The 12292-nt window shown below is 44.2% G+C and overlaps 1 protein-coding gene across 1 annotated transcript in view; it reads right to left on the bottom strand.

Annotated features, from left to right (window-relative positions):
• The window catches only part of ADCY5 (adenylate cyclase 5), a 220636-nt gene that overhangs the window by 15845 nt on the left and 192499 nt on the right, over window positions 1-12292 (bottom strand). Inside the window, exons 11-13 of the mRNA XM_069780958.1 lie at window positions 11059-11156; window positions 8238-8325; window positions 1554-1670 (exon numbers count right to left, since the gene is read on the bottom strand). Coding sequence (XP_069637059.1) covers window positions 1554-1670; window positions 8238-8325; window positions 11059-11156 — 303 coding nt within the window. The remainder of the gene's footprint in view (window positions 1-1553; window positions 1671-8237; window positions 8326-11058; window positions 11157-12292) is intronic.

Raw genomic sequence — 12292 nt, 5'->3', positions numbered from 1 at the left:
CAGCGGCATAGACAAGGAGAAGAAAACAAAATGGTTTGCATCAATTAAAAAGCTCCTTGGAAATGGCTGTAGCAATGTGCAAAATATGCAAAATGAAATCACCGGCTTATGTTTTACCGCATGTACAATGGCTATGTTTTTCCTCCCGCAAAAATATTAATTAATAAAATCCAGGCTGTGCACTCTAGAAAGCTAGTTTTGTGCTCAACTTCACATACAATTTTATGTCTGAAGGTTCACAGGCAGAAGGGCTGTAGATATTACACGTACAAATACATCCCGCTATCTGTGATAAGGTCCTGGTGTTGCTCTATTTCTGCTGACGGGAATTTTCTGAGCTGCTAACTTTCCCCTGCCATCTCTAAAGCTTCTGCTGTGGGTCCTTCTACAGGGAAGACTTTAGCAGCAAGGCTCAAAGGCTGATGTGCTACGTTATGCTGAGCAAGCAGCAGAGGCCCATTCTGATGTCCTTCACATGCCGCTCCGTTTGTCCATTTTGCTAGTTTTTATACTAAGCAGTTCACGAATGCAAAGAATCACACATTATGCAGAAAAACAAAGCTCTAATTTCTGTGTGGTGCTCAGCAACCCACACCAGCTCCTTGCAGGTGACTATGGGGGACGGCAGCGGGGTGTTGATGCGACTGAGCTGGTGCCTCCCATTGAAGTAACAAAACAGAGCATAAAATTGTTCCTAAATCTCCACTAGGTGTATAGGGAAGCTGAGGCAAGAGCAAGTAGCGGTCTGATTTTTAGGTGTTTAAGCCTCTCCATGCCAGTGCAAGTCAGCGCTGCCCCAGCTGAGGCCATAACCGAGAGAAGCAGAGGGCCATATGAAGTATTTGTAGCTACCTCCAAGCTCAGGGCTTTAGCCCCACGCCCATCTCTCCTTTTTTTTGCCCCTCTCTTGAAAAATGAAATAGATATATGCAAGGTAGAGAATATTCAAGTGGTTTCTTTAAAAAACATTCAGCCTTCAAGCCATTCGTACAAGTGAGAAACCAGCAGCTGCAGGGTCCTAGAGAACAGCCCATCTCTCTCCGAGTCTGAAATCATCAGCGGCGTTTGAATGCAAAGCTAGACCACCCCGGTCCCAAGAGTGCAACTCAAAGCAAAGTCTTCACAGTCCCTGTTAAGTATTACTGCACTCGGAGCAGGATGCAGCACCGTGCAGAAGGCCAGCACAAAGCCTATGCAACACTTACGTCCCACTCAATATTGTGGGAGTGAAACGACACATCGACCTCGTGCTGGCCCTTCACACAGGGGTACGCTTCAGGCTTGGCTTATGTACTTGGAGCAGAAGCATTTAAAGAATCAGAAAAGAGCACGGGCACAAATAGGTGCCAGGCATATAATGGGCTATAGGGATTCAGCTGTTAGGCTCCCATTTCTTTTCTGTGCCCAAAAAGCAAAAGGGAACCGACCTCAGATGCTGTAAGCATTACGCAGGATTATATTAAACCCAGTGGTTGCAAGGGTTACGATGCTGCAGAGCACCAATTAGAAAACCATGCAGAACTGAGTGGGTCAAAAGGAAATAATGCACATACCATGTTGACAAAGGCAGATAGAAAAACCAGGATAATGGCAAAGACTCCAACTAAGGTACTATTGGTCCTGGACTGTACAATCTTCCTAGAAAGAGTCTGGAGTGGAGCTGGGAAAAGCTGCATGTGGAAAAAAAACCCAAAAGATTAAATAAATATGTAAAATTGTTGCTTGTTTTACAGATTACAACCTGCATTTGAGCTGCCTGCATCCTTCAGCATGCCGTCTGTGCCGATGCTGCACAGGGGTTAGAGAGTGGTGATGGGGGATGGCGGCTCCGGGACACGGGTGACCAGGAAGGTGACCGCCTCATGGCAGCAGGCCCAGCTGGCTCACCAAATCTACTTAGTCCTTCCTAATGGGAATGATGGCTCCTGAGCTCAGATGGCATGCTTGCAGGGCTGTGCTCTGCTCGTCCTGTCGTGAGAAGCAAACCACAAGCCATCTGTAACTGAAATAGCCGGGAGCTCGAGCCTGTAAATTACTGGATCAAAAATTTAAAAAAGCAGAAATAAAAAATACATGTCATATCCCTTTGATCACAAAGGCGTATTGTAGGACTTTCTGGTGCCATTTCAGAAAAACGACTGTTAAAAAGCCCAGGCTAGTCTTGTGATCTGTCAGACACTCGGTGAAAGGCACCGGAGAAATCAGCTGGCCTCGTCTGGTCTATGGCGCTCGGCACCACAGACACACAGGGCTAAAAATAACCACTGGTGAGGGTGATCACAGAGCTTCCCTAGACAGACTGTCCCAGTGATTCACTATTATCAGAGCTAGAAGCTTTCTTCTAATTGCTTTCCGACTGCAGGCCACCAGCATGCTTTGCTTTAGGTGCTGCATCACATTCCAGGTAGAAACAGTCTGTGTGTTAAAGCGGAGACTAACCAGGCACCCTTTGCAGCAAGGGTCACCCCTCGGCATCGCGTGAGGCCTCCTTGCGTCGCGTTAGCTACAAGACAAGTCCAGAAGACAACGAAACCAACCCTTTCTCTTCATGTGCCACCACCGTCCCAGTGCAAGCTCAGGGCTGGAGCAACGAGAGGTGGACGCCAGGAAACCCTTGCGCACGGACACCCTCCCACTGGAGACCATCGGCCCCACGGTGCCCTTCCCCTCCACGCCACCGCGCCGGGGCAGAGGGGCTCTGCTGAAGACTGCCAGAGTTTTTTCCAGAACCCAACTCTCCTTTCCCTATCAGCACGCTGCATGAATAACCAAGCCACTAGAGGGTATTTTTAGAGACACAAAGAAGCTAGCAGTGTAGCGACACAGCACGGCAATTTAACTATGACTAATGTTTCTATTAAAAGTCTCGCTTTTCCCTTTTCTCCTTCACTCTTACATCTTCAGAGATGCAACATTTTGTCAGTGCATAGCTTCCCACACAGCAGTCCTACAACGTAATTACGTTTGAACAGCCAAAGCACTGATTAGCTGGTGACTTTTACAGAGGGAGAAAGAGGTTGTGGCAAGAGTTTTGAAAGAGCTGATTTCACCTGCTACCAGCACCTGCACAAAAATCCAGCTAACTCTGGGCGAGAGGAGAGGGCAAGGCTCTGTGGGGGATGGGATGAAAGGGGAAATTGGGGTTATGACTTATTTGCACTGAATGAGGATTGACTGAAATTCACTGAAAGCTTATGCAATCCTTCAGGCTGATGCAGCCACTGTAAAACAAAGCAAAACACCTCTCTCTCAGAAATAAACCTTGCTAATATAGAAATCCTTGGCTCTGTTGATAAGCCCTTGCCCTACCATGTCCAACTGCTTCCACGCAGACATCAGCTAGCGGATCCCTAGCAGCGCAGGGATGTGGGAAATGCCAAGGGGCTTTCCTCCACTCTAACCTCTATAGGATTTGGAGGGAGAAGGAGGATTTGTGCTGCATTTAGACAGCTTTCTCACTAGATTAGAGCAGGACAGGTTTTTCTGCCACCCCTTTGTTTAGGTCTCAAGGCCAAGCTCCACAAAGGTATGCACAGACCTAACCTCTTTCTGTAATCTCTGGGAAATCAGGCACCTAAATAAAACTTGGGAGTGCTTTGTTGTGGATCTTGGCTCAAGCCCCTGCTGCCAACAATCCCAAAAAAGCCTGACTTTGAATCAAGCCTGAGATATCAAGCAAAGCTATCGGTGGAAGACACTTAAATTCTAATGAAAACATGTTTTCTTTGTATTAATTTTGGTTCTCATTACTTTGCAAACTAGGGAAAATTTTAGGTCGGTAAACAAGTACAGCTGGAAAAAGTCATGAAGAGGAAACAAATGCCAAAAACCATAGGAGGTCAGGACGGCAATAGAGAGCGCAACGGCACAGCCATGCTGCACATCCGAGGAACCTCTGCCTTGTGAATAACATTCACGGAGGCTCTATAACATAAGTAACACCCTCCCCATATCGCAGAGGCAGATAGAGACCAGGAATACTTGCAGTTTGGAGGACTTCTATGACAGAAATGGGGGACCTGTCACAGCTTTCATAATTCAGCTCCACTCTAGCAATGTTCCCTCCATAAAAACATCCACAAGTCAGGGGTATAACAAAAAAGAAGAAAAAAGAAAATAAGATGACTTCCCCTCCCATTTTCCAATCCAATCCAATCCAATCCAATCCCTTCTGTCCTAGGAAAAGAAGCAGAACATCAGGTACAGTGAAAATCCATGCACTGTTGCTGGTTAGCCCATTGGTTTGTACTGTCCAAGACCATTTACTCCTCTTAATAAGACTCAAATCTTGCCTGAGTGAAGAACAGAACAAGGGAAGGTCTGATGAAAAGGCAACTCTAAGCCCACACGTGCACTACTGAGAACAGGGGCTGAAAGAAAGGATATGATCCATTTGGGCAGTCAAGATTCATGTCTGGGTTGCCACACAAGCTTGAGGTCACTCATTAGCCCTCTTAAAATCCCCATGTAAAGAAAAATAACCACATTGGGAAAAAGGAAATTGGATTGTCCAGTCGATTCCAGTTAATTCTGAATTGAAATGCATGAATACTGCCGGAAGACATTATCTCCCAGAAGAGAGAGGCTCTGAAAACATGCAGGTACCAATAAATATAGAAGGGGAAGGTAGGATACTGTTGTACAGGTAAAGTCTGAATTTAAAAAGCAGTCCAACAAGTACTAGTGTTACACTGAAAATAATCCACAACCTCCAGTCATTTGCGTAACAAAAATACACTAAATAAAAACTGTACTTTGCAATAACAGCTGGTCACAGACAGAGGAGTAACATTTCTCCTTTTTGTCTTCTTAGCATATATTGTGGACATGGAAAACCACTTAGATAATTGCTGTTGTGTTGTGAGATGAAAAAAACTTTGAGGTCTTTAAGTTCTGATTTTTCAATTTGTAATAAAATCCTTTCAGTCATTTTCAAGTACATTAAGATGCTTCTGGAGTAAAAGACAACATCTCCAGGCAACTTGATGTTGCAAGTCCATTTATGTAACTTATTTCACAGTGACTTATTAGTCTATTAAAAAAGTACAGTTTTCAGAGGTAATTTTTGCCTTGCTTGAGAAATGCCCAAACACTTCAGGAGCATCTAGACCAGCTTTGGGAGGCAAAGAAACAGGTAGGCAAGCTGCACCTATGTAAAGCTACAGAAAAACTTATTTTCTTGTAAAGGATAACTTGAAATTTCTCTCATATGTGCTCCCAGGAACATGCAAGTTGAATTACACAGAGCAGTGTAGATACCAGAAGTTAAGGATTTTAAGAAGAAACACAAACTTGATAAGTTAGTAGCAAAACAGATGTCTGTCAGTGGAGTATTTGCAAAGGGACCCTGGTTCCCATGACCTTAGACTCTATCGGGAAGGAACACCATCTCACGGTGGCCAAGTCTTCATGGAGCATCAAAGTGAAGAACTGGAACTCTCTTGTTTATTACAGCTGAAGAAACTTGGAAAGCCAAGCTGGCTGCATTGGCAGTTCCAGGATCAACTTCTAGTCCGTGGAGAATTTTATAGTGGAAGATAATAATGACAGCAAAAGAAAATAAAAAAGGATCAAGCTGTCCAGAAAGAGCCTGCTGGCCACTGTCAAAGCCAGAGAAGGAGAGGCCAACACAGGGAAGGAAAATCTCACATGAAAGCTGGAAAGAGGAAGAAAAAAGAGTCACTTATCATGTAACAGCACAGCAAACAGGCAAAAGTTATGCTTATGCTGATAACCTGGGGTGGACACCTGCTTTCCAACTTTGTGTGGAATGAACCATTGGTATGTAGAACCCATGCTCTCCTATCCTATATCCAGTTTGAAACAAAACAAACAATGCTGACACCCCTCTGTCGTAAAATTTCATCTCAAGGATCTGTAAAAGTGCCTTCCCGTGCATATGTGTAAAAATGCTTCCTGCAGCATCGTGGAGATCAGAAATAAAGTAACACCCCTTAACCAAGGGCTGGGTAAATCCATTGCTTAAAAAACTCTGACCTGAAACACCAAAATCTTTAATGACAGAAGCAGGCTGCAGCTATTGGGAGCTGCTGCCACCAGACAGGTAGCTGACAAGCCAGAAGTACCCATCCCCTAAACAAGCCCTCTCATAATCAGATGTTGTCAGCAGAGGCTAATTTGGAGCACTAAAACACGGGTAATCAAAAAGGTACCAGAGCTAGAAGGCCCGATATTTTCAATATTTGCAATCTGTGCACAGAAGGCACTGGCCACACTGAATGTTATACACAAGCACCTTCTGGATCTGGGCCAACATGCTGAAAACTCACTTTTGGAAATACCAGGAGCTTCATAAAATCCCATTAAATTCTGATGTTAGTCTGAATTCCCTCTGATGTCTTGTGTTTCCAGGGCCTCTGCACTGAGGCAAAGCCAGCCTAAAAACAGTTGCAGGCACCACTGAACAGACCTCTTCCACTGGAATTTGTAAGATCAAGGCAAAGAAAGCAAGACTGAACATCTGCCTAGGGCCATAGGGACTGAAAAATCCTGTGTGCCTTTTAAATTAATCTTTAATTAAAGTCAGTAATAATATTAAACCAAAAAGCCCAAACCAAAACCAAAACCTTTGAACTATGACAGAAGAATGAGTGCTGCTGTCAGTATGTGGAAGCAACCTGAGCCTGTAAAAGCCAGTGGGTGACAAACAGCTGTGTGCCTTGAAATCCATCTGGCTGCAAGTCAGACACCTTGAATGCTTCAGAGATCTGGGTCTGCCACAGCTCTTGCCCCAGTATTTGCACAGCACTGGTAAAGCCGGTGTGCTGGTGTGGCTTGGCACGGCTGGCAGTGCGCTGGGATGTTGCTCCTTGTGCCACTGCAGCGTTAAGTAGGCTCCAGCACAGCTCTGCACCCAGTTTTGAAGTCCTTTGTGGCTGTGACCAAAAGTTTTCCACGTTGGTTGTTAATTAACTGTTAATCACATTAACTGCTGATACCAGTTTACAAACTAATGACACTCAGTAGCATCCTCATGTGAAATGGACACACCAAGTATAACCAGGCATCTTTGGGTACCACTTCCCAGCTCAAGGGACCCAAGCTTTCCTATTAGCACTGCTATTTCTGACCTGTAATTCCCATTGCTGGTAAACAAGCAGTACCAATAGGATGCTGCGCTTACAAACTAGGCTCCCTTTAAAATTGTCATAAGCCCAAGGGAAGCCCTGTGAGTGAGTTGTTAAGTTCAAATATAACCTGAAGCTTCTTTCACCGGGAACAGTTTGTAGCTCTTATTAAACGAGAAGGCAAAGATTAATTCTCCACATCTAACTTTCAAAAATCAAAAAGACATGAAAGGTGCAAGTCTGTCAAGAGCACCCACATTCAACTGTTGAAAATGGCAGAGAGAAGATAATTAAAGTGAGGCAAATCATCTGCCTGACATAATCCATTACCCCACTGTTTCTTCTGCAGGAAACATAATGCTACTGGGCTATTTTATTACAGGCTCTGAGGAACAAAGCTGAGCTTGGGCTAAGGAGCCTGAATCTGAACATATTCCACGTTCAGACACTGCTCGACTGGAAGGATCCCCAAAACTGCAAATACAATCAACTAGCATCAGCATTGTAATAGGAATACCTTTGAGTGAAAAAGATGAGCACATCACCCTTCCCAAAGTGCTGACTGCCAATTTACCACAGACTGCCATGAAGAATTAATGTTTTTGGATTTCACACAATGTATTTCTTTGCTGATCAAAACCAGTTACAAGAAAGAGCCCACCAAATGTTGGAAGCTCTGTACACTCATCTGAAAAAGGCTGATAAACTTCTATATGTTTATGGCTTTTACTTCCCCCCAGGACGTTTTTCCTTGATGATATTCTGCTTCTGATTATCTGCCTACCCAAACATGCATATGCAGCAGGGGCCAGTACACAGGCGACTCTGCGGGAAGTTTACAGGGAGGAAACGAATGGTCAGTGTTTTGTTCCACATTGCAAAATGTGTTCTTATATCAATATGAGAGTGCCTGCAGGGGACTTAATAGACATGCAGATCCACAGAGTGATTACTTCTTGCTGAGCTAAAGAGATGCCAACCCTAACATCTGTTTGCAGTTCATTCTGTCTTATCAAAGGCTTTTTCTGTAACCCTTATCACATAGTGTGGAAAGGATGGCTAACAAAACATGCTCTGTTAGCTGAAGAAACAGATTGCTGATCCAGTTATCTTAGGCAAAGGACGCTACAAAGAAACCACAGTACTCACCTTTACACAGGAGTAAATGACTGAAACAAACACCACTGTGGTCAGGATCAGGAAACAGGTCAGGTAAAAACCCAGCATAAATGTAGAGCTGAAATCAAGGAGATTTTTTTTTTAAATTCACACCATATAGAAAAGCCGCAGCTCTGCTCTCCAGAACATGACATTAGTACAAGCTGTGACACACTGCACGGGCTTTCCAGTTAGCATAGCAGTAGGAGATATGAGGTGCCTTGAATACCAACAGATACTTTGTCCTATTTTGAATTACTCACGCAGGCCGCAGAGCAGAGAATACTGCATCTTTTATAGCAATCACCTTCCTGCCAGGGTGACAGCAGAGGGACTGAGAAATATTTCATGCGCCGGAGGAGCTGATAGAACAATTTGTTATGGCAGGTCAGCCCTCGGCTGGCTGTGGGCAGGATACCCCTGGGAAGGGAAGTGTGCTGAGGGCTGCAGTGCAGCCGGGTGGGAATAGTCTCAATGGGAACGGCTACCTGCCCTTGCCACACACAGGGATCGGCTGCGCTGCACCATCCTCCGTGCTCCGTCTTGTGCATGGGATGGGAGCAACGACGGCATGAGGACAGTCAGGGAAAACAGCCTTAGCTTGGCCAGCTTGAGAGGTTCCTGCTCCTCCCAGCTTTGAAGTGCAAACAGGACCCCAGGGCCAACTTTGTACTATGCTTTTTCACCTATTTTGATCACGAAGATATTCAACAACAATTTCCCAGTGATTGGTCTCAGTGTGACAGGCTAGGCCCCCTCCCAGGAGTTAGCCTTGTTCATAATTTAAAGGAAGTATTCTTGCAACATGACATTGAGGCCAACCACACCAAAGCCAGCTGGTCTCTGTGTTCTCTCATGACTGCTAAGATAATTGTACTTGCTAATTCACTGTTTGAGCCTTTGTAAAATTTATTAAAGCTATTCCTCTTTATCATCATAAATTATCACTGCCATTTTGACTCTAGTTTCAGATTCAAATTCCATGTTGTGTCTTCCATGAAGCTCTGATCGTGACACGTATACACGTGTGGTTTCAGTTGCTGCTTAACTGTTACCTCCAATAAAAGACCAAATCTATACAATTGAAATATAAGGAAAAACAAACCAAAAGGTGAAGGAACCTTCCAACCTGCAGTTAAAACACGGAATTTTATTTACTCTTGAACCAAATCATCTTTCAGACAGGCCAGGCTGCCTAAGGACACTTCAGAACTTACCAAAAAATACAACCACCACCCTTATGGGCGGCGTGGAAAGAGACTGAGCAGCATGACATTTACACCACGCTGCCATAAGGGATTGGCTCCTGCGTAATACAAAGGAGCCAGCCATATGGTTGCCACAGATCAGAAATTGTCAAGTTGTCATTTAAATGTTAAACTGGGTTTTATGGAGACAGCTTAGTGGCTGCTTAGGGAGTCTGATGAGCAACACAAAGGCTGGTAGAGGGCCTCTGCAGGTGTGAAGTCACAGCAGTAATATCCAGAGATCCAAAGTGTAAGCCCTCGCTAAAACAATGACTCTCCAAGAACATTTTTGGACATAATTAACAATGCATTAATTGCTGGGATTGATCTAGTTTCAATTTTGAGCCTCTTTCAGCTTCACTTCCAGTTTCCCAAAGCAGATCTGTCTGTTTACACAGCGCATTTGTACTGATGTTATTTTGCTGATTCAATCTTTCTGTGAGCAGATGTGAATGTCCTCTTGCCTGGGAGAGTGAATGACCTCAAACATCAGACTATGCGTTGTTTCTGTGACCTTCCAAATATCTGATCTGAACACTACAAACCAATCTTTACTCTGAAAAGATCTGTGGTGTGAACAGAAGTAGAAAGCAATTGTAATGGCATAAAATAATACTGGAGCTCACTTTAAACCATTTTTTGTTTTCTTGTAATGAAGATGAATTTGGAGCATTTGCAGAGCTTCTCTGATCTTGTTCTTCAGATTAAAAATGACTAACTCCAAATTTATTTCCAACACAGCACTGCTCAGTGAATGATGTATTATTGCTACTAAACCAGAGCACAGGGAATAGCAACATGCTTTAATTTTAAGGGATTTTTTAATGAACTCTTTGAGGAGAAACACCGTGTCTGCAGAGCTCACTGCTGGAAAAGATCCAGTGGGTTATACCCTGCCTTTCAGACAAAGCATTTCACTGCAGTGGTCCAAGAGCACTGTGCCCCACAGCCCTGAGGAGCTTACGCCACTCTTGCCTGGGGAAAGAAATGACTGCAACCCTTAAACCCGGAGTGAGCTACTCAAAGCTTAGGCATGTGTAGCTCAACTCCCTCTCTACCTTTCTTCTTGCACTGCTGTTCTGAGTCCAGAAGAACATACGCATGAGAGGTTATGCCTCATCTGTGAAGCAGACCGATATCTCAGTGCTCTGAGCAATGAGGCTGTGATGGGTTTTTCACCTCCCTGTCCCACTGTGTTCAGATAAGAGGACAGCTTAGCCTCATGTTGTGAATGCGTACTATGCCTTAGTAGGCAATCCTTCTTACTTAGTGATATTTGTTTTCCACAGGCTTATAAACGTGCTGAACTGAATTTCCTAAGATGGAGGTAAATGGTAAGATAAATCACGCTGGGAAAACAGAAAACCTCACGTGCCAGTGAGGAGGTTTTAATCTGCACTAGAAATGAGTGAAAACAATAAGCACCACGCACCACTTGAGCATGAATTATTTAAGGATTCTTCTCTTCCCCTTGGTGCTCTGAATTCTCAAGAAAAAAACAAACAAAAGTAGGCCAGAATAGAGGAGGGGAGCAGGTGGGAGCAAAGGGATGAAAAGGTACTCACTGTGGCACGATTATGATTTGAACAAAGCAGATGAAGAGGAAGACTAGGGAGGCACAAGCCACGTAGGCTCCGAACCTGTCATCCACCTGCTTGGAGTACTGCAAAAAATGCAAACAGGGTTATGTCAGCAGGAAATTTGGCTGGCTGCCTTCTCTCCACAAAAACTTCTTACTTGGCTTCCATTTAGGTCCTTGGAAAGCAGTGCTGGTAGGAAACGACTAACATTACAAGCTCCCCTTCTCCCTGGGCAAGCTGCAAGGGCTTGAACAGACCCAAAGGCCAGGGAACAAACCCACACAGCTGGGTGGAGAGAGGATTCGCCACCTGCCCCTTGCTTGAGAGGAACAGAAATGGATTAACCAGGACCAGGATTCTAGGTCACCGTCATCAGACCTAAACTTCTTCCATGGGAAGTTTCCTCCAACAGGCATGAATGTTGCTGATGAGAAAACCTTGTATTTTGTGCAGACGGCTTGGCTCATTCTAATGATAGTGCAAGGATGCTGCGGTTTTCACACAGTCACTCCTTCCAACTACTTGTCAATGTATCGGTCACATGGGAGCTGCATCCAATTCCCAAAGATGCTTTATTTAGCTTGAAGCACGGTTCTCAGTACAGACGGTCTCAGTGTTTGAACCACAGAATAAAAGGTGCTCAGAACAGGTGAACTGCTAATTTCCCTAGCAGTTTTCAGCTACAAAATTGAGGGGACGGAGTTGGGAGAAATTACATGCTTGAGTTTTTATCCAGTCCCACACTGATTCATTGAACAGCTGTAAATCCTGCAAAGGTCTGCTTTTGCAATAGGTTGTAATTCCTGTCATTGAAAGAGTGTTTCGAAAGAAAATGATACATTAGTGCAAACTTACTACCAAAGCTTTTTCTGTTGAATAATGTGTTTAACCTGAGGACCACTCAAGTATCCCAAGGATCTGTGTTTGGTTAAAAAAAAAAAGAAAAAAAGATGACTTTGACTTTCTTTCGGCAATTAAAACCAGCAGTTTATATAGTAGCCTTAACAATAGCATCTGGGTACCTGTGGACTTAACTGAATTTAACTTTGCAGCCATCTAGAGCCAATGGTTTTTCTATTATATAGAGAAATTGAAATGACCTTTGCCTCACAACAATGATAGCTGAAACAAAATCAGAAAGCAATCCGCTACTCGGGAGCCCTCAGTCTCTTACTCCCCTTCCTCACATTTGTGAGATAGAGAACTCTACTTGTTGCTT

The sequence above is a fragment of the Haliaeetus albicilla genome, chromosome 4 (assembly GCF_947461875.1).
Source record: "Haliaeetus albicilla chromosome 4, bHalAlb1.1, whole genome shotgun sequence".
Taxonomy (NCBI): Eukaryota; Metazoa; Chordata; class Aves; order Accipitriformes; family Accipitridae; genus Haliaeetus; species Haliaeetus albicilla.
The sequence above is the reverse complement of the archived record's forward strand: the minus strand, read 5'-3'. Positions and strand labels throughout refer to the sequence as shown.